At 52.9% G+C, this 19,362-nt stretch overlaps 8 protein-coding genes across 8 annotated transcripts; 5 read left to right on the forward strand and 3 right to left on the reverse strand.

Annotated features, from left to right (window-relative positions):
* Positions 1-1,150: 1,150 nt before the first annotated feature.
* On the forward strand, positions 1,151-3,131 carry VE01_02043 (uncharacterized protein). The gene is made up of 3 exons (XM_018271557.2): positions 1,151-1,511; positions 1,590-2,956; positions 3,018-3,131. The coding sequence occupies exons 1-2, from the start codon at positions 1,392-1,394 to the stop codon at positions 2,175-2,177; spliced, it is 708 nt and encodes a 235-aa protein (XP_018133406.2). The 5' UTR covers positions 1,151-1,391; the 3' UTR covers positions 2,178-2,956; positions 3,018-3,131.
* A 139-nt stretch (positions 3,132-3,270) lies between these two features.
* Positions 3,271-5,893, reverse strand: VE01_02044 (uncharacterized protein). Its single transcript, XM_018271558.2, has 2 exons — positions 5,148-5,893; positions 3,271-5,089 (listed from the first exon to the last, which is right to left on the reverse strand). The coding sequence occupies exons 1-2, from the start codon at positions 5,476-5,478 to the stop codon at positions 3,726-3,728; spliced, it is 1,695 nt and encodes a 564-aa protein (XP_018133509.1). The 5' UTR covers positions 5,479-5,893; the 3' UTR covers positions 3,271-3,725.
* A 556-nt stretch (positions 5,894-6,449) lies between these two features.
* Positions 6,450-9,384, forward strand: VE01_02046 (uncharacterized protein). Its single transcript, XM_018271559.2, has one exon. It carries the CDS (start codon positions 6,756-6,758, stop codon positions 9,225-9,227), a length of 2,472 nt encoding a protein of 823 aa, XP_018133462.1. The 5' UTR covers positions 6,450-6,755; the 3' UTR covers positions 9,228-9,384.
* A 351-nt stretch (positions 9,385-9,735) lies between these two features.
* NAT3_1 (N-terminal acetyltransferase) lies at positions 9,736-10,574 on the reverse strand. The gene is made up of 2 exons (XM_018271560.2): positions 10,251-10,574; positions 9,736-10,185 (listed from the first exon to the last, which is right to left on the reverse strand). Exons 1-2 carry the CDS (start codon positions 10,417-10,419, stop codon positions 9,776-9,778), a joined length of 579 nt encoding a protein of 192 aa, XP_018133408.1. The 5' UTR covers positions 10,420-10,574; the 3' UTR covers positions 9,736-9,775.
* On the forward strand, positions 10,552-12,026 carry VE01_02048 (uncharacterized protein; the record flags this gene model as incomplete). The annotated part of the gene is made up of 2 exons (XM_018271561.1): positions 10,552-10,564; positions 10,732-12,026. 2 exons carry the CDS (start codon positions 10,552-10,554, stop codon positions 12,024-12,026), a joined length of 1,308 nt encoding a protein of 435 aa, XP_018133464.1.
* A 282-nt stretch (positions 12,027-12,308) lies between these two features.
* On the forward strand, positions 12,309-14,060 carry VE01_02049 (uncharacterized protein). Its single transcript, XM_018271562.2, has one exon. The coding sequence runs from the start codon at positions 12,650-12,652 to the stop codon at positions 13,835-13,837; it is 1,188 nt and encodes a 395-aa protein (XP_018133463.1). The 5' UTR covers positions 12,309-12,649; the 3' UTR covers positions 13,838-14,060.
* A 288-nt stretch (positions 14,061-14,348) lies between these two features.
* VE01_02050 (uncharacterized protein) lies at positions 14,349-15,056 on the forward strand. The gene is made up of 3 exons (XM_018271563.2): positions 14,349-14,508; positions 14,568-14,715; positions 14,824-15,056. Exons 1-3 carry the CDS (start codon positions 14,506-14,508, stop codon positions 15,027-15,029), a joined length of 357 nt encoding a protein of 118 aa, XP_018133606.1. The 5' UTR covers positions 14,349-14,505; the 3' UTR covers positions 15,030-15,056.
* A 163-nt stretch (positions 15,057-15,219) lies between these two features.
* On the reverse strand, positions 15,220-19,062 carry FKH2 (transcription factor). Its single transcript, XM_018271564.2, has 4 exons — positions 18,014-19,062; positions 17,716-17,859; positions 15,787-17,666; positions 15,220-15,733 (listed from the first exon to the last, which is right to left on the reverse strand). The coding sequence occupies exons 2-4, from the start codon at positions 17,827-17,829 to the stop codon at positions 15,652-15,654; spliced, it is 2,076 nt and encodes a 691-aa protein (XP_018133607.1). The 5' UTR covers positions 17,830-17,859; positions 18,014-19,062; the 3' UTR covers positions 15,220-15,651.
* Between the last annotated feature and the right edge of the window lie 300 nt (positions 19,063-19,362).

Consider the following 19,362-nt stretch of genomic DNA (forward strand, 5'->3'; position numbering starts at 1 on the left):
AGCGCTGAGACCGACAACTGGCTGAGACTTTTAGCTGCTGTGGACGCGCTGAGGTTTTTGTGATGATGGGGAGTGGCGGTGGGTGCAGGATGGTGGGTACAGGATGGTGGGTGGTACGATGATGCTTTCGCTGTTGTTGTACGCGTACAGTAGTAGGTAGGTTTGTGTCGTGTGCACCATGAGATGCATATTTGTGAAATGCATGTATACAAATACTCACCAGCGAGGACTTTGTAGGGGAGGGAGGAGGGAGCTACGTAGTGTACGGAGGGAGCACAGAGAACCTGTTTCCTGGTCGGCTTTCGCCTCACTCTACGTAAGTATACGTCTATCTGTCTACTCCACGCGGGTGCCTCTCTCTCTGTCCGTCTCTCTCTCTCTCCATCCGTCCCTCCCTCGCCGTCGGCCCGTATCGAGCCCAGCCAGCATCGCAATATCAACACACTATGCGCTCCCCTTCTAGGCCTTCTCGATTCAGCAACAGCATGGGGGAAAAGAGATTAACGTTTAATGACAGGAAGAAGCAGGTTCCCCTGCCAGCATGAAGTCCCTACAATGGTACGCTGGGGAGATGAGATCTAGGCTATTTTGTGCCGTGATGAGCTTTTAATGAGAGGAGGCGCAAATTGAGTGGTTATGCCTCAGTGCTCAGTGGCACGCACGGCCAGGATGGGATCTAGGAACAAGCAACGGGCGGGATTATACTTAACGTGTACCTTTGGGGATGAACACATCAGGGGAAACAACATGAACAACATGTACTGTACATCACAAGCACGCCCATAACAAGCTATCAGTCTTCATACTGTCGGGGGAAAACAAGTACTGTACATACCAAGCACACCCATATCAAGCTATCCCCTTCGTACTGTCAGGTACCATCCCAGCCACCCTCGCGGGACAATTTCATCCTGTCAAGTTTCGAGTTTCCCTTCTGTGCCCATCTCATCCCATGCCCATGCCCATCCCATCAATTCTCCACCCAACCACCGTTCTCCTCTCTCCCCTCTACCTACTCTACCTACCCTCCTACCGCCAATCCACACCATCCACCCTCCACCCACCACCCCCCTGTCATCCCCTACCCCTGTCAACAAACTCCCCCCCCATTCATTCCCAACTTCCCAACTCCACAACCACAATCTCCACACCACCCTAATCTCCCGGTAGCCGAATTCCTTTGCTTATATCCCCCCCCATCCTGCTCTCCATCTTCTTCTTTCTTTCCTCTCTTCTTCACCCACCACGCACTTACTTCCCAGTATCCAAACAGGCTTCTTTGACTTCGGTCGTCCATTCTTTACAGAACTCTATCAGCTTTCGTCTTTTCGAACCAACACTCGCTTTTTAACCCACCTCACCGTTTTTTAATAAACAACTCTACCGTCAAGATGCAATTCACTTTCGCTACCCTTGCCGTCATGGCCACCGCCGTCCTGGCCACTGCCCCAGACTCCACCGTCTACCAGACTGAGGAGGTCACCATCACCAGCTGTGCCCCTACCGTCACCGTAAGTAGATTCTCTCTGATCTGAACGACGCGTTTATCGCACAATAAACCACAAGATCGATCCTAACAGCCTCTCCAGGACTGCCCGGCCCGCTCCACCGTCGTCTCCCTGACCTCCTACCCGGTCGTCCCAACCACCACCGCCGCTGAGGAGCCCCTCACCACCGAGGCCCCAGTCGTCCCAAGCTCCACCGAGGAGGCCGAGGAGACCCTCACCAGCTACACCACCATCGTCAACACCATCACCAGCTGCCACCCCACCGTGACCAACTGCCCGATCGGCCAGAAGACCACCCTCACCGTCCCCTGCTCCACCACCGAGGCCCCCGCCCCAACTGAGACCCCAGTTGTCCCAGAGGTCCCAGTCTCCTCCGAGGAGCCCACCACCCCTGAGGCCACCGTCCCAGCTCCCCCCGCCACCGTCACCGTCACCATCAACTCCTGCCCAGCTGAGGTCCCAACCTGGACTTCCGTCCCAGTTGGCCCAACTGCCCCAGCTGTCAACACCCCCGTCCCAACCATCTCTGGCTTCCCTACCCCAAGCAACGGCACCACCGTCACCCCCCCAGTCGTCACCTCGCCTCCTATCGCTGGTGCCGCCTCGGCCGTGTCCGGCTCCATCTTCGCCGTTGGCTTCGCCGCCATGGCCGCTGTCTTCTTCGCTTAAGCGGTTTCAATTCGACCAGAGGGATATATTTCTTCAGTCCGCCGCCTCGCTGAGCTGTCTTTTCGTTCTGATGAGGAGGGAGAAGATGGGCTGGAGAGGGCATCGGCTATGACTTTCTACGCATATTGGGATGGCTTTGGGAAAACGAGAGCGGGGCGTGTGTCCTTTGTTTATTAGGTCACGTCTTTTGCGATTGAGATCTTTTTATGTAATTCAGTAATTCTGGCGGGAGTGGTTCGCACACATTTGTTTGTCTTGTCTATTATGGTTTTTTATTTCACGGAATAAAAATACAACCGGTTACTTCTATGTTGTTTTATTTCGTCGACCATCGTGTGCCAACATAAACTGTGTGTGCGGGCTGCTCCTAATTAGTTTTTACTTCCGTTTCGAATACTGGCGGGGTTGCGTGTGGACTGGAAATTTATATACCTTGTTTCCCCCATATATGATGGCTGTGTCTTTGTCTGTGTCTTAGTTCGCGTTATAAAGTGATCCATTGCCGTATGTATCTACGCGTATATATGTATGTGTATCCATCTTTAAACGTCATACGTAAATCCCTCCTCTCATCCCTCTAGATGGCAGTTGTTCCAAGCATCCCCATCCATCTCCACATCTCTCCATATATCAATACCATACCATATCCATTACATACCCCGTCCAGCAGTCAATGAGAACAGCGCAGCGCGCGCGCGCGCGAGAGAGAGAGAGAGAGCCCTCTAAACACGTGTAGTAGGAATGCGTTGGACCGGTTTTCGCGCAGAGGTGGGGGCGAGGCGAGTTTGCGCAAATCTAAAGTTTCACTCCCATGACGACTAAGCTGACGAACGACGTAAGCACACTATACAAGCCGACCAACTTATTGATATGCTTTAGTTCGCGAGCTGGGCGGTTGTGAGATGACGTCTAAACAGGGACAAACGGGGTCAATCTACGGTGGCTTGAGGGAATGGGAGACTGTAGCATGTCGAATGAAATACTTTTGTTCTTCAGTCTTTCTTCGTTCGGCCTCCTTTTCTACCTCTTTTCTGACCCCCTTTTTCCCCTAATCTTACCCCCTTCTTTCCTTCCCTCTTCCCCCCCTTATTTTCTTCCCTCTCCTCCCCTTTCCCCTCCATAAGCCGATAACTACTTCATAAACAGCCCCTATACATTATCATCTATCTCTATATCCGTCTATATCTATCTCTCTCTCCTACGCATCCTCACAAATCGCAGGGAGGGAGGGAGGACAACATACCCGTCCGCGTTAATTAATCTTCATACTTCCCCTCTTTAAAAGAAGAAGGGTAGATAGATATTCAAACGTACCTACTCATCACCGAAACCCAACAGGCCATCCGTCATCTTAAACCGTAATGTTCCCCATCAGCCAGCACCATCTCCCGAACCCCTACCCTCAGCATCCGCACATCATCGCGCCCCCTCCCCCTCTTCCTCGCCACTGTCGGCCGCCACACTCTCCTCTAACAATCCATTCTCTCTCCCAACATCTCCCTCCGCCTCACCACCACTACCCGCCACACCCTCCTCCTCCTCCTCCTCCTACTCCTCCTCCTCCTCCTCCTCCTCAACAATCTCCACAACCTCCACAACCTCCTCCCCATCCTCCGTATACTCCCGATACAAATTCCTCCCCCCATACTCCCCCCCCACAACCGCCTCATTCCCAACCACCAAACTCCCCGCCCTATACCCCAGCACCCCACCTTCCTCCTTCACCCTCCCCAGCGCCTCCGCCACCTCCCCTCCCGTCCTAAGCGGGAACCCCACCTCCCCCCCCGCCCCCCGCCCAGCAAAGATATACCGCCTCAGCACCTCGCTCATGCAGCTTGCGCCGCACACGTCCTGCGCCCACTTCGCGAACGGGGCGTTGAGATCGACCTGCCCGACGAGTGCCTCGGGGAAAGACCAATCCACGTCCACGCCCTCGAGGTAGCTGTGGATATCGAAGCAGGGCTGGGCTGCGACTTCTGCTGCGAGGGCGGAGGTCCAGGCGTTGGCGCCCCAGCTGCCGGTGAAGGTGAGGGAGTGGAGTTGGCGGAGGTGGGTGCGGAGGGAGGGGAGCTGGAGGAGCGTGGCCCAGTCGAAGTCGTAAGCAAAGGCGTTGTCGAGGGTGAAGTGGGCGAGGGAGGGGTGGTGGGCGAAGAAGGGGGGGAGGTCGTGTTCGTGGATAGTGAAAGAGGATAAAGAGATGTGTTTGAGGTGGGGCCAGGTCGAGGAGCCGAGGAGGGGGGTGAAGGATAAATTGTGTTCGCTGTTGGCGCCTCTGTGATTGATGCAGAGCGTCTGTAGGTTTTTGGCACCGCTGAGTGCAGTTCCGAGTCTTTGCTGGTAGAGTCCGTAGTTTGGGTTATACGTGAAACTGGTTTCCAATTTGACGGTTGTCAAGCTTTGAAATGTAGCACACAGGAGCGGGGGACCTAGATCCTTTGTAGGGTCTCTGACGAAGTTGTTGAACCTGGACAATCGGACAATGTGCCTCCTATAATCAGCCTCGGTCTCATCTTCGCCTCCATTTCCACCCCCACCGCCACCCCCATCACCGTTATCATCCCCATCACAACTCAAGAGGCCCAGCTCGAAATTTTTAGAATCGAACCACGAAATGGCCTGCGGCGCCAATTTGCAAGCCGCAAGAACCGCCACGGTTTCACGGACGAAATAACTAGGCTCCCAGCACGACAAAAAACGAAACGGGCTACCCATGACCTTTGCCATGCTGCAAAACGCTTCCCCCCATGCTGGCGGAGGGTTCGCGAACCTTGCGCTATTCTCGGAGAATAATGACATGATGCGCACTCCTCTGAAGTTTGGAAGGCGGGATATGGCGGATTGGAGCATCTCGAAGTCGTATCCGGTGGCCTTCATGCGGTTCTGGTCATTGTAGTACCGGACGTGGCTTTGGTCTATGTCGTTCGTTAGCATAGGCGTCGATAACGAACTGCTGGAACTTGGCACACGTACAGGCTTCCTCGACCTCGCTCTCGGAGAATGTCTTTTTCGGCGCCCCAGGTAACAAAAATTCGTTTTTGGTCCAGGCTATTCGGGTTTTAGGATTCGACACCAATTCGCCCCCATACTTGATGGTAAGGACGTAGTTCCTGTAGACGGGATGCTCTGATATACGCAGCAGGTTCTCGAGCGAGTTGCGGAATAACATTACGGGTATCACTTCGAACTGCCGTGGCAGACCCAGGGCTGCAAAGGAGCGGCATGTCAAGCGTAGAGATAGGATGTCCTCGCGGTCAATGAGTTCAGCGATGACTCGCACGGTTTCTGTTGGAAGCTTGTCCATATCGACGGTTCTGTGACCGCCTACGCAGAATGATATGAACAACGGCAAGCGATGAAGAAACAATGTAGCAGAGATTCAATTAAAATATTGAAATATTTATAGAGAGGTGGTTTAGACATACTCGAGGAAACTATTCCTTTGTCTATGTGGAGAATATGCACCTTCGCGCCTGCCCTCTATGCACAATCTGTCAGCTGTGGAAAGTTAAATCGTACATAGGCAACAGTGAGTGAGTGAGGGTCGGGTGAAGTTATGCCTTGTGATTATGAAATTGCGCATCTGATAAGAAGCGCAATAGTAGGGATCCAGTTATCTACATTGCCGCCATGGCGCAGTGGTAACGCGTCGCACTTGTACCACTAAGACAGTAAACTGTCTAGCAATCTAATGCGAAGATCCCTAGTTCAATTCTGGGTGGCGGCACATTTTTTGTGATTTTTTCTACGTTTTGTCGGTGCTTGTCTTCTATTTTGCTGTTTGTTATTTGCCTTTTGCTTTTTTATATATTTTTGCTTGCATTTTCCTTTCCTTTCGTTCCTTCCTTCCTTTCTGGTGTCGTTCGTTCCTTCCTCGTATGGCACAAAAGAAATCCACCACTTTGGGGCTGAGGTCAGCCGCTTACGTGGTTTGCGGAAGCGAGCCGCCACAGCCTCGGTGTACCTGCCAAGAAATCCCTGGTTTTGGTTGATAAGGGAGATCCGGAGATCTTTGTTTGGTTCGGATCCTTTTTTTAGACCTTGATAGCGTTCCGCGTATAGAAACTCGTTCCTGCAACGTATGAACTACCAACAACAGGTAAGACGGAAGGGGACCACTCCACCGAGGACCCTTATTTTGATTCGTCTCAAAAAGCCAATCCATAATGAGGAAGCTTATTTTGCTTATTCCAGTAGTTTGCTCCTTCCTTCCATTGGAGTCTGTCATTGGAGTCGATCCATTTTTATAAGCTGACGTCAACGTCACTGCCCAACGGGGAAAGTACGCGCTTTCCTATTGTGTCCGCGCCCATCATGGCAAGTACTATGAGGCTGAAGCCGGACTTTCTACTGTTTACCTTTCTGTCATCTACAATCTGCATCTTCAAACTTTCTTTCTCCTGTCTTCCAGAAGCAATTGACTACACAATTGCAGCTGACTGATGTTGGAATAATACTCGGTGCCGCTAGTCCCGAGACCAACCTCCGCGCCTTCCGGGGACACTACCAACGGCTTTTCTGGGGCCGGGAATTTCTTACTGTTGCTTGCAATCTTTCTTCTTCCCAGTGGATGTCGTGGCTATGGAAGAATCAAGTGATAAACCATTGGTCGAGACGGGAGTGCCGCTGCTAGAGGAGGAAGTGCAAGCCAATGCCCAAACCCAATCACTGAAGCCGCCGCAACAGGCGGCAGCGGAAGACAATGCTCAAACCCAAGCACCGGAGCCACAGCAGCAGCCGGCGCCGGAAAACGAGGGGAGTGATGAAGAGCGTGCTGATTTGCGGAACTTGACGGAGGAAGATGCAGAGTCTCTGGTGGGAGTGTCGATGAACTGGGCGCTCACGCGCCGTAGCTCGCTGCAGTCAACTATCCCAGGATCCATCGCCGAGGTGGAATTGGAGGGAGGGGAGTTCCTTGAGAGTGATGAGGAGAGGCCGGTGCCGCAAACTACAACGTCGGAGAAAACGGATCTCTCGGAATCGTCGCATGCTGGGACGGTGGTTGAAGGGAAAGAAGGGAAACGGTTATCTTTCAGAGCAAAGATATCTACGAAGCGAAGGTCAATGTCGATATCAGGGAGCGGAGAGTCCCTGAAGAAACTTTTACCTTCTTTATCTGGAAGTATCAAACTTGGCCTGCGGAAGGCACGGAATAAGGCAACAGGAGGGAGTAGTTACTCGTCAAGTCGTCAAGTGAGTGGCCAGGCGACGCCAGCTCCTGGTAGTGCCACCCCTAGCGACGTTGTCCGAACGGGCAGCCCTCATAAGATGGGGTCTAAAAGCACACTTGAGGGAGATAGAACCCCGGACCATGAAACGGCTGAACCGCCCTTGCTGCGGGTAATCTCCGATTCAAAGCTTTATTCCTCCCTCTCACGCATCTCCTCCCTCGGCGATGACTCCCGCTTTGAAAACACTCAGCAGATGATCAATTCCCGCCGCAAGGCAATAAGTGATTCGTTACAAGACAAGAGTTTCAAAATGCCCAGTTTACCCAACTTGAGGGAGAAATTCAATGCTATCAGTGGCTACACGACACGCCCTCCGGATGATGTTCTCGGCGATGAGACGAAAGGGCAAAGCTTAGATGCTAAGCCAACTCTGTCGTCCGATAAAATTAATCCAACGGTCTTCGATAATGTCATAGAGCAGCTGACTGGTGACGTTGTGATCTTGGGGGGTTACCGAGGATCAATTCTCAAATCAACGAAAGCGTCAGATCGCCCGCTTTGGATACCCCCTGTGGGAGTCGGGTTCAATCTTGGAACAGTAGACTTGGAGGTTGGCCTGGAAGATGAAGACGATGAGCGAATGGAAGATAGCGTCTATGCGTCTGGGATGCTGAAGAACATTGGAGTGGTGGATATCTCGCGCCGCCTAATAAAACGGTTACGGGCGACAAAGAACGCGAAGAATGGGAAGCTACGTGTCTGGGATTACGGATATGACTGGCGGCTTAATCCTCACCTCCTCAGCCGCAAGCTGAAAGAGTTCCTTGAAGGGTTGCCATGCAATGTGCCTGGCAAAGAGAAGGGTGCCCTTGTTATCGCCCACAGCCTTGGCGGCCTCATCACCCGCCATGTCGTCAACCAGCGCCCAGAACTATTTTCAGGCGTCATATACGCTGGTGTCCCGCAGTCTTGCATTAACATCATCGGGCCCCTCCGAAATGGTGACTCCGTGGGCTTTAACCAGCGTATATTTACTGCACAAGTCAACTTCACGCTGAGGACAAGTTTGGTTCTCCTCCCACTTGACGGGTATGGTTACATCGATAAGAAGACTAAGGAGCCCTATCACATTGACTTTTTTGACGTGAACGACTGGATCAAATACCGCATCTCACCCTGCACGGATCAACCGATGCCGGCTAGGAATCCGCCAAATCCTTCTATCGCCAGTGCCATCACCAGCAGTCTCACTAGTCTGACAATACCACGCAAGAACCCCTCGCCGCCACCACCAGCGCTAGGCGTGGCCCCAAAAACTAGCCAGAGCACCGCCTCCAAAGCCATAGAAAAGGTCACATCCCCACTGCGAAAGCGAAAGAAGGGAAAGAAACAGCCTGATGCGACTCCCCCATCCTCAGACTCGCCCAAAACGCCCCCATCCGTCTCCATGACCGTGACTATCCCCCGCCCCGCCGCCGTCGCCTACCTCACACGCATCCTCCCCGCTATCAAGCAATTCAAGCTGGAGCTCGCGCATCGCCCTGACACCGAGGTCGCGAACAAGTACCCGCCGCTCGCCATCATCTACGCCAAGAACACCCCCACGGTGTGTGCGGCGAAGGTGGATGATCGCGAGGCCATACCGTGTGCGGATGTGTATGAAAACCTTGCGTTTGCGAGCGGGGACGGGGTATGTCTGGCCAAGGATGCGCAGCTGCCGTACGGGTATCGGTATGTGCTTAATGGGCGGATTAGGACTGAGAGGGGGCATGTTACGATGTTGGGGGATCTGGAGGCGGTGGGGAAGGCGTTAGAGGCTGTGTATAAGGGGAGGGAATTGGGAATTGGGTTGGGAGTTGGGAATAATGAGATATGGGATTAGGCGTTTGTGCTGAGCGGCATTGCGTTGTATGCATTTTTATGGTGTTTTAAGACAGATGGGTAAAGCGCAAGCTATGGCAAGGGCTGGAGTTCAGGGATAGATATCAGGATGCTGGGCATCCATTCACTATTAGGTGATGTTTGAGTAACAATTGCACATATTATTATAAGTGGCATGATATATGCATGAAGTATCTTCGTCTATGTGCAAATACCCTATATACAACGATTTAACTCCAAAGTATTGCAGCTTCGGAACCGTGCAGTCATCGCATATAGCTAGACTGCTATTCTGTGCTCAGTGCAAGGTGCCGCCGTCGTCGTCGTCGGTACGAACGCCACGTACCAACTCACTGTCTGTGTAGCAGTCCCACGCCCTCCCTTCGTGCCTCCGGGCTCATGCATACTGCGACTGCCGTGCAACGAGCGGGCGGTTAGGCGCCTTGATATCCAAGGACCTCAGCTCCAACATCTCCGACATCTCCAACCCCCCTTCCCCGCACACCCCTCCCTCGCTCAAAAAAAAATGCCATCTCCCCCCCCACCCTCTCACCACACATCCTCCGGATGGACCTCGAAATTCTCCCCATTCTCCCTAACATGCTTCCTATCCTTATCCCTCCTCAACGGCTTCCTCATATCATACGCGTCCTCGCCCTTCCCCTCCTCCGCCCCGGGTGACGGATCATCACTGTAATAATCCAGCACCCGCCGGAACACGGAGTATCCCAGCCCCTTGTACAGGCCTATCGCGATCTCGTTGCTCTTGCGCACGTATAGGTCCACGAAGTAAGCGTCGGACTCGTCGCCGGCGTGCTCGAGGGATTGGGAGAGGATGCGGGCGAGGCCGAGGCGGCGGGCCGGGGGGGCGATGGTGAGGGCGGTTATGTGCGCGTGCCAGGGGAGGGCGTGGGGGGAGTGGCGGAGGTAGGCGGGGGAGGATTCGAGTTTGCCCATTACTGGATGAGGGGTTAGCTGGGAATGGTGCCGTAGATTGGGGGGATGGGGGGATGGAGAAACGTACTGTAGCCGTCGATGGCGCCGGTGTGGCTTTCGGCGACGTTGAAGAGGTGGGGCCAGCGCGCGAGGTAGGTGAAGTAGAAGTCTAGGCCGTAGGTCTCGGTGAGGGGGTCGAGGTTGGTGGTGTTGAAGTTGAAGACGTCCATAGCGTGGAAGGGGCGGATGGAGGTCATCTTTGCGGCGGTTGGATGTGGTTCTCTTTGCGCCGGAGAGGGTTGAGGGTGGTGGGCTGGATCAGAGACAGTGGGAGGATAAAGATAAAAGCCACAAGGCGAGGCTGAGATGAGCGGGATATATTTCACAAAATGTTCATAAAAAGTTAGGGTCGTGACGTGATAGTTAACATATCAGGCCCCTAAGCCCAGCCTTGCCAATGTCTCGCTTCCCCGAATTTTAACCTTGGCGCATCCCTGTATTTGACGACGCCCGCCAGGTGTCTCGCAGGAAATATTTCCAGTCATGTACTCAACTAAGTATCGCGGCAGCCAACAGTCACCCCACCCCCCACTATAGCACATCCCGCTTGTCGAACCTCCTCCTCTCACGACCCCTCGTCACCCCAAAAAGCGCTCACGCCCTCGCTGGCGTTGACCGCTTTCCTCCCCAAACCCCCCGCCGCGGGTCTCCATCTAACCAAGTCAAGGTGGCTTCACGCGCAGTGGCATCGCAAGGTGCCACGACTTTCACATCCTTGGTTCAACACCTGCCCGACTCGCTGCAGAGCTACCTCGACGCCGCCCTCGTCAGCGTCAACAGCGCCTATCAGCAAATTCCCGAGCCCGCTCGAGACTACATCCACGAGGCCGCTGAACGCTCGTACCTTAATACGCCGGTTGGTCTTGCCGGAACCACACTGGTCCTTGTCGCGACTATCGTTTCAATGAGTCGCTGGGGATCTAGCTTCTGGACTGGAGGGCAACGCTTGTCGCCGTTTAGCTCCAGATCTCACGCCCCGCCTGTCATCACTAACGACGACTTCTCCTACATCACATCGGAAGATTTGGCGGAACCAGGCAGAGCATATGACCCGCTGTCTCGCCCGCCAGCCTCGAGCGATTTAGAGGACGATGTGCTGTTACTGAAGAACAAGGGAATCACATATCCGCTGAAGTTCCCGGCATTCAGCATCGGCGATGGGAAGCTGCTCGTTCAGGATGTACGAGAGCGTGCTATGGTGGTGCTTGGCATCAGAAACAGGCCTATAAAACTGCTATACAAGGGGAAGCAGCTGAAGGACAACGAAGCATTCTGCCGCGACTATGGCTTGAAGGATAAGTCTGAGGTCTTGTGCATCGTGGGAGAGCCTCAGGCTGGCGACTCGGACTCGGGTCTCAGCGACACGGGGACCGGTGGGTCCAAGGATTCAAAGAAGAAGAAGAATAAGAAGGGCAAGAAGGGCAAGTCGGGCAAGTCGAAGAAGAAGAGCGACAAAGACGATGTCAAGGAGGGGCAGGGGCAGGGGGCTGCTGGAGGAGGGTCACGGACAGACTCGCCAGCTAATGCTCCGAAGACACCGTTAGAAAAACTGAACGCTATTGCATCGGACTTCCATACGAAGATCCTCCCGCTCTGTATCGTATACACGGCAAACCCACCAGAAGACCCGAAGAAGAAGGACTTCGAGCATAAGAAGCTGGGGGAGACGATCATGACCCAAGTACTACTGAAGTTGGATGGAGTTGATACGGAGGGAGACCCAGAGGCCAGGCAGGTCAGAAAGGACCTTGTCAAGGAGACACAGGGAGTTTTAGATGGGCTCGATGCGGCTGCGGCACGTTGAAGCATTTGTATGGCATTGGAAAGGGATGGGCATAGTACAGGCGTTGTCCACGGTCAAGGAGGAGTTATATGACAGTGGACGACCACAGAAATATTATGAATACGCGCCCCTCACTTCCATATCCACTGCTGTCAGCAGATTCCACAGTGACACCAAGATAGTAGAGAAGAGATGCTCCAAATGGAGAGTATAGCCCAGAATAAAATCTCGGTCACGTGCTTTATCTTTTTGTGCATGCATCTGGAGTAATTTAGGGGACCTTGTGATAATTTATGCAGGCCCCAAGTTTCGAAAGGCGCCGCCAATCATCAAAGCCGACGGACGAATTATGGGTGGCATAGCGCAACGGTGATATATGTTTTGAAATGCAAGGACATCAAAACCGACGATCACGGAAATGACATCGCAGCCTCCAACTCCCTTTCCCGCCTACACCTAACTGAGCGCGCACGAAAAGGCCCTTCACCTTGGCGTCGACAACTACCACAGACCGCCCTGTAAGCAAACGAACACGCATATATCGCATGTGCACTCCACGCCGCCTCGTTATCACGACAAACCTCTGCGTCGTCCCACCCTCGCCGTGCCGTCCAGGCACAACAACATAAACACACGCCCTTACCATGCCATCCACGCCCCATACACCCACACACTCCCGCCGCCCCTCCGCCCTCTCTATCTCCATCTCGCCCGCGCCGTCCTCCCAGCGCCGCCAGTCCGTCGCCTCCCACCGCTCCAAAAATTCAATCTCCTCCATAACCCCCACATCCCCAGGAAGCCGCCTCCTGCGCTCCGACTCCCTCAACGACGCGCCCTTCTCCCCCGGCGCGCCCGCCTCAAATGGCCTCGGGAACCTCGCCGACGAACTCGCAGACGCCTGGGCCAGCGACGAAGATGAGGCCGAGCCAGACATGAATTTCGCCAGCATCGGCGCTGAGCTCGCCGACGCTGACGCCGACTCCCAAGACGAAGCCGACTCAGATACCGAGACAAAAGATCCCTCCCAAAAGCCCCGCGAGCGCGACAGCGGCGTCTCCATCTCCGGATCGCCCGCGCCGAAGGGCCTCGCTCCCAACCCCATCGGCCACCGCCGCGCAGCTAGCGACTACGACGGGAGCGATTACGGGTCGTCGTCGTCGCTTCCCGAGACTGGGCTCCCGACTAGCCTACTCGCGCGCATCGATGGGATCGAGTCGCTCGCTCGGCGCGGGCTAGAGGATAACGGGGACGCGCGCTCAGGGGTGGTGAAGCGCGTTGTGGAGAGCTTACGGGATCTGAGTGGGCAGGGAGGCGTGGAGACGGGGGCTACAAGGTTGATTACTGCGAATACGGCGCTGAGCTCGCATTTGATGCATCAGACGCGCACGCTGCACAGCTTGACGTATCCGCTGATTAGCCCGATGAATGCGCCGCTGGATGAGGAGTCGATTGAGGAGTTACTGCCGTTGCTGGCTGCGCTGGGGGAGGCGATGCCGAGGCCGGATGTGAGCAGCTTGGTGGCGCTGACGGGGCTGCATGGGGTTACGGGGGAGCTGATTGAGAAGTTGGGGGGGGTGGGGGATAGTTTGCATATGAGTCGGCAGACGACGAGTGTGGCGGCGAGGCGGCTGAGGGAGGCGAAGGAGATGGTGGAGGAGTTGAGGAAGGAGGAGGAGAGGAGGGAGGAGGGGGAGAGGTGGTTGAGGAGGGGGGGGTGGGGGGATAGGCTGGGGAAAAGGGAGTGTGCGCGGGTTTGTGGGGAGGTGGTGGGGGGGTTTGAGGAGGTGTGTGAGGGGTGGAGGAGGAGGTTGGGAGAGGGTGTTGGTGCTTGATCTATGTTGGATGCAATTGGATAGCTGGAAGATGTGGATGAGGATGAGGATGAGGCGTTAGGCGTGTGTGATACCGGATCAGCAATGTAGACTGAAACATGGGCGAAGAACTTGACGATTAGATTACATATTATATTCATATTTGTCTTTTGAATAGGCAGGTAGAAACATTAGCGGGAGAGATGATATCCCAATATTTTACTGAAAGACTTTCTATTCCAACCACCTTGTGCATCCCAAAGACTCCATTCCCTCTAGAGACACCAGATCGAAGGCTGCAAAAATTATAACTGGGTGCTGGCATACCTTTAATGGTTCGTTTTGACAACGCAATAACTCGAGGATGCTTAAGAGACTTCGTCGTGCGCGAGATGCATCTGCCGAAGCAACTTACAAAGCCAGTGAGAATACGGTGAGCTTACGCAAAACCACGTAAATAAATATGTAAATAATAAATAATACGAAGCTGATTCAGCCTGGTTCATCGCCCGACCCGTTATAATACAGTAAGCACGATATTACTTCTGATTGTGTAGTTTAGATGCATCATCATTTATGGTGAGAATTTACTATAAATATCAGTTTGTCCAATCCATTATCATACAGAAATATTATCCAAATCACATATCCAACTTTTAATTCAGCTCAATTACTGCGCAAATTTCAAAATGGTACACACCCCCGCTACTCCTGCTATGTGTTGCAATTTAATGCTCATAAATTCAAACAGGTTCTCGTACCTGTGAAGACCCTCGCCATAGCCAGCCTGGCCGCTCTCGCTGTCGCCAACCCCTTCGAATTCGTCGTCTATAAAGATGGTGCCTGCAATGGCCCCGTCGCAGACCAGCGCATAGACCGCCCTATTGGGAGCTGTACGAGTAAGTTCCCCTTTCTTATTACTCGAAATATAAAAAATCGTACTCCTAAAGCAAGGTTTTGGAAGCTTTTTATCTACAAGTGAAATGCTAATATAAAACCCCCTATAGACTTCAAAACCGGCGGATTATATGGTGCCCTCATTCTCGACGAATACAACAACAAGCCCGGCTGCACCTTCAAGTTCTGGGAGCTCGCTGATTGTCATGGGAAGGCGACGGTGCAGCATAGTGGGATTACCTGCACTCCTATTGCGAACAAGGATGGGCAGTTTTATTTGACCAATGGGGCTAGGAGTGCTTCTATCTCTTGCTAAGGCAATTATTACATATCAATGACAACAGCATTTTCAACTTCACAAGAATACGAGACATCAGTCAGAGGTTCAAGATGTAATTGCTACAATCCCCTATCATAAATACATCCCCTGCAGTGCAGTCCCCCAAAACAAAAAACCAGCGTTAACCCACACACACCCCCCCAGCCCCATCCCAAGAATAGCAACGCACCCCCCTCCCAAATCCGTCGTCAAATCTCAATCCCAATCATAACATAATCCCCGCGCGCCCCATAAAAGTACAACAGTATGCCCAAGTATGCCCAAGTATAATAGCAAGCAAGCAACTAGCGCGAGCGAGCAGCACAGCCAGAGCCAAAGTTTGGTTGCGAGTCCAGAAAAATAAAAATCGTGGTGTTGTAAATATACAGTAAAACCATGGGGTAGATAAAAAGCAACGGGCAGCTAAACACGAATTTCTCTTTGATTGATGATGAAGATAGTGGAGTGGTAAAACCAATGTTTGCTTGGTTGGTGCTGGTCCAAAAAATGAATCTGGTGGGATGTTTCAAAAAAGGCTCTCTCCATATACGGCAATCGTGAGTTGGCGGTGGCTGGCTGTGGCAAAGCAGGCTGTTGCGGGTTGATGCATGATAGATAACTATGGCTGCACCTTGCTGGCACTCGCAATCGGAGCCCCATTCCCAGCCGAAGCATGGTACTTGCTGATCTTCATAAAGCCCCTAAATATCAATCAGTATTTTATTTTATCAAACACAGTGCTGGAAGAACTCACCTCGTCAAATCAAAAGCCGGCTCCTCTCCCTCACTCTCCTCATCCTCCCTATCATCCTTCACATCCGCAGACCTCTCAGGGCTCTCCCTCCGCCTCCTCGGCGCGGGACTACTACTCTGCGGCGCGTCCCCACCAAGTCCGCGGAGCGGGCTGACATCAAACCCCAGCCCGCCCTGCGCCCCCTTAATCACACTCGGTGTATTCCCAAGCTCTGCGAAACGCCAGAACGGCGCGGGACTCGACGTCGGCATGTGTTGGCTGGGTCGCTGCGCTGTGCTCGGTGGAGCAAAGTGCGGGTGCTTGCGTACGGGTGCTGGCGTTAGAAATGCCGTGCCCTCTTCCTGGGCAAACGACGATGACAGGACCGGAGACTCGGCTGCATTCTCGCCTATCCCAAACGGGTTGTTGCTGCCTGTTCGGCGCCTCGGTAACGGGCTGCCATCACCGGGTTCCTCGTCTAGAAGAGGTCTTGGAAGCTTCAGGCGGTCCGGGGTCTGTTGAGATCCGTTTGGAGGGATACCGCGCATAGTGGGGCTTCCACCTGGACTTCTCTTAACCCTCCTTGACGGGGAGCCACCCTCCTTATCACCCGGGCCATGAACAGTCCTGGTAATCTTGGGGCCTGGTGATGAACGTGGAGTTCCAGAGGTCTCGCGTCGCTTTGGAGGGGACTTGCGTGCAGACTTTGGGCCCCAAGCATCGGAGATCATGTGCTCACGCATATCGGGAGTGAAGCACCAATACCCTCCCTTACCGGTGTCTTCTGGGCCGCGCTGGCGAACCTTGAAGCCGGGATTGAGGGAGAGGTTATGGCGGATGGAATTTTGCCAGCCCTTGAAGAACTCAGGGCGGCGATAGTGAGCGTAATTTCGTTTCATGTATTCGTAGATATCGTTAAGAGTTGCCATCTCGTTTTCGGATGTGTAGAGAGCTTGGCTGATGAGCTGCCCATAGGTGAAAGCCGGCTTAATATGGGACGTAGCATCGTTCTGATAATCAATCGTATCCGCGCTCATAATAATGGTTCCACCAGCACGTCCAAACGCAGGAGAGGATGTAGGAATAGGGCCCCTCGCTCTCTGCTTAGCTGGGGTGTCTGGCTTCTTGTAATCCGGAGGTGCAGGTGCCAGTGTTGGATGGTTAGATCCCAACGTTCCCTCTGCTTTCCCTCTGTTCGCCGCAGCAAGAAAGTTGCCTGTAATCGGCAGCTCGCTCTGGAAGGGATCCGAGGCAATAAGGCCCGCTCGTTGGAGATATTTATCATCGATTTCGACTGGTTGATCGTCCGTTGGTAGAACAAACATCATCTCGACGCCGGCTACTTCAATGACTGCCCCGCTCTGGAGCTTCATTACATGGCCTCGGCGGACCTGCTGGTCGTTGACTTTGATGCCATTTCGCCCATTGACGATGACGTTCCACTGCGATGTCTGGCTGTCAAAGTATATCTCGGCGTGTAATCGAGAGACCAGCTTGTTAGGTCCAATATCGATATGGATCCTGCTTGGTTCCGTCGGCGCCGCCGGCAATTCCATGCCATCCCCTTCATTGCTCACCGCCGGGGTAGTTGGGGCGTTCTCGTCCTGGAGAGGTGCGATATATCCTTCTGGTGGTCGCCCAATGTTGGTCCGGAGACGCTTGACGTAGAACGTCCAGTCCTTTCCGGTAACTTTGGCGTACGCAGCAACGTTCTTGCTTTGTCTTTGGTGGTGATGATTGTCATGGTCGCGCGCAACTTGAACGAAGTGATCTGGCATAGACAGATGTTGTGATACGGTCGACACCAGGTCCTCGTCGCTCATGTTCAGTTCTGCTTGGCTGGTGGGCAATTTCACAGGCTCCGGGGCGCGTGTTTCGGACTTGTTCATCTCGGCCTTTGTCTTCGAGCGAGTTAGCAGTTTCCCTCAACAAGATAAACCTCATGCTCACCCTTCTTCTCTTCGCGGATTGCGCTGGGGACGTCAAGGTAGTATCCATGTCGTCAGAATGGTTGATGGGCTGCCCACGTTTGGCACGCTGGGTGCGTTTCGTGGAAGGTGGCATTGTGTCGCCTGTAGTTGTATTGTCAAAGTCCTAACAATAGTATATTAGTATGAGCGACAGACTGGTTTATTTGAGTCTGGATGGGTAGTCGCAGGGAAGTGTTGTTTGGGGGTTCTGCGCCAGTGGCGGTCATCTAAGACAGTACCCGGAAACCATCAAAGGACTGGATTCGCTCAATACGGACCTCTTACATCAATCTGCGGCAATCAAGAGTTGGCTCCTTCTTGCGCCCCGATGACTTGTACAAACTTTGGGATAGTTTTTGTGATTGAGGCTCTAGTGGGTTGGTGAATGTGTGTTGGACAATAAAGTCTAGTTTGTTGCACGACTCATGCCTCCGGTTTGTTTAGTTGGGTGAAATTCCTGTCTGGGTCTGTAATCAAAGTGGCAGGTTCGCGTCGTCGCGTATACGCTATGCGCGTGACTTTTTCCGATTAAAGTGAAAGAGCGCACTGGCCCAGCCTGCTCCTATTTCCCCTCTTAATAATTTTTTTGGGGGGGGATAAGACGTTTTCGTAAATAAAGAGAATGATAACGGAATCCAGCCCTGAAGTGATTAAACGTCTGTATGGAAATAGCGTTTGCCTGTAAACACACTATTATTTATGGACAGTCCCTCTTCCGATATTTTAGGCGGCACCAATAGCCAAGTCCGTTTACATTTTTTTCATTTTCTGTAAAGTTTCGCTCGTTTTATCCTGTGGAAAGGGTTGTGATTGGCCCAACAAGACCAGATAAACATAATCGGATTCTGTCGTCACCAGCACGTGACTTAGAGGGACCAAATGCGGAGAAATAGTGTAAGTCCTTATGGAGTAGTAATCTCAGTAGTTTGTTCTACAAGAAAATGATCTAGACTTCCTTCGTCGTTGATTATAATTAATTGTGTCTGTGCAATTTACTCTGGTTATTAAAGTACCGTGAAACTCGTGCGGATTCAAAAGGGAAGGAGCATTCAAGACTAGTATGTGGAAAATCGACGTGTTCTCCAGTGAAGCAAGAACACAACAAAACAAAGAGCATCTCGTGACCCCGCCCTCCACGAACTCAATCTATCATCAACAGAATCCGTTATCAAAAAACACGCCTCACAAGACAAAAGGATATGCCCACATACGGAGTTGAACCGTAGACCTCGGCATGTCAGATCACGTGACCGCGAATCATACTAGTGCCGCGCTCTACCAACTGAGCTATGGGGGCTGATAATTGACATGTTCCCGCCTATTCCAGTATCGCAGGTTTCAAAAAACAGGCCATCGGAAACAAGCTCTAGATTCATTGTGCATCTGCCGTCGTATCCAAGATGGGTCTAGGCCACGCTGGACTGGGATACTCGTCAGCCTTGGATAAGGGCTGAAAAGCCAACAATGGCGACGTGCATCATCTGATCTTTATTAAGAGTGAGAAGTAAGCATGCGATGTGCGATCGTAGCCGGACATCCCTTCTCCTATCCTATGCAGGCGCAGAAGTATGGCCGGGGAACCCCCCCTTGCTGGGCTGGAAAAAGCTGGTCAGAGACATACATCTGC

The sequence above is a fragment of the Pseudogymnoascus verrucosus genome (genome assembly GCF_001662655.1).
Source record: "Pseudogymnoascus verrucosus strain UAMH 10579 unplaced genomic scaffold scaffold_6, whole genome shotgun sequence".
Taxonomy (NCBI): domain Eukaryota; kingdom Fungi; phylum Ascomycota; class Leotiomycetes; order Thelebolales; family Thelebolaceae; genus Pseudogymnoascus; species Pseudogymnoascus verrucosus.

Excerpts from the sequence above, each read along its gene's own strand:
- VE01_02043 (XM_018271557.2), top strand. The coding sequence starts at position 1,392 with ATGCAATTCACTTTCGCTACCCTTGCCGTCATGGCCACCGCCGTCCTG. Across the intron at positions 1,512-1,589 it reads GCTGTGCCCCTACCGTCACC|GACTGCCCGGCCCGCTCCAC; the intron begins GTAAGTAGATTC and ends CAGCCTCTCCAG.
- VE01_02044 (XM_018271558.2), bottom strand. The coding sequence starts at position 5,478 with ATGGACAAGCTTCCAACAGAAACCGTGCGAGTCATCGCTGAACTCATT. Across the intron at positions 5,090-5,147 it reads GAGCGAGGTCGAGGAAGCCT|ACCAAAGCCACGTCCGGTAC; the intron begins GTACGTGTGCCA and ends CGAACGACATAG.
- VE01_02046 (XM_018271559.2), top strand. The coding sequence starts at position 6,756 with ATGGAAGAATCAAGTGATAAACCATTGGTCGAGACGGGAGTGCCGCTG.
- NAT3_1 (XM_018271560.2), bottom strand. The coding sequence starts at position 10,419 with ATGACCTCCATCCGCCCCTTCCACGCTATGGACGTCTTCAACTTCAAC. Across the intron at positions 10,186-10,250 it reads CGGCGCCATCGACGGCTACA|TAATGGGCAAACTCGAATCC; the intron begins GTACGTTTCTCC and ends CCCCTCATCCAG.
- VE01_02049 (XM_018271562.2), top strand. The coding sequence starts at position 12,650 with ATGCCATCCACGCCCCATACACCCACACACTCCCGCCGCCCCTCCGCC.
- VE01_02050 (XM_018271563.2), top strand. Across the intron at positions 14,716-14,823 it reads CCCTATTGGGAGCTGTACGA|ACTTCAAAACCGGCGGATTA; the intron begins GTAAGTTCCCCT and ends AACCCCCTATAG.
- FKH2 (XM_018271564.2), bottom strand. The coding sequence starts at position 17,829 with ATGCCACCTTCCACGAAACGCACCCAGCGTGCCAAACGTGGGCAGCCC. Across the intron at positions 17,667-17,715 it reads AATCCGCGAAGAGAAGAAGG|ACAAAGGCCGAGATGAACAA; the intron begins GTGAGCATGAGG and ends ACTCGCTCGAAG. Across the intron at positions 15,734-15,786 it reads CCGGCTTTTGATTTGACGAG|GGGCTTTATGAAGATCAGCA; the intron begins GTGAGTTCTTCC and ends ATTGATATTTAG.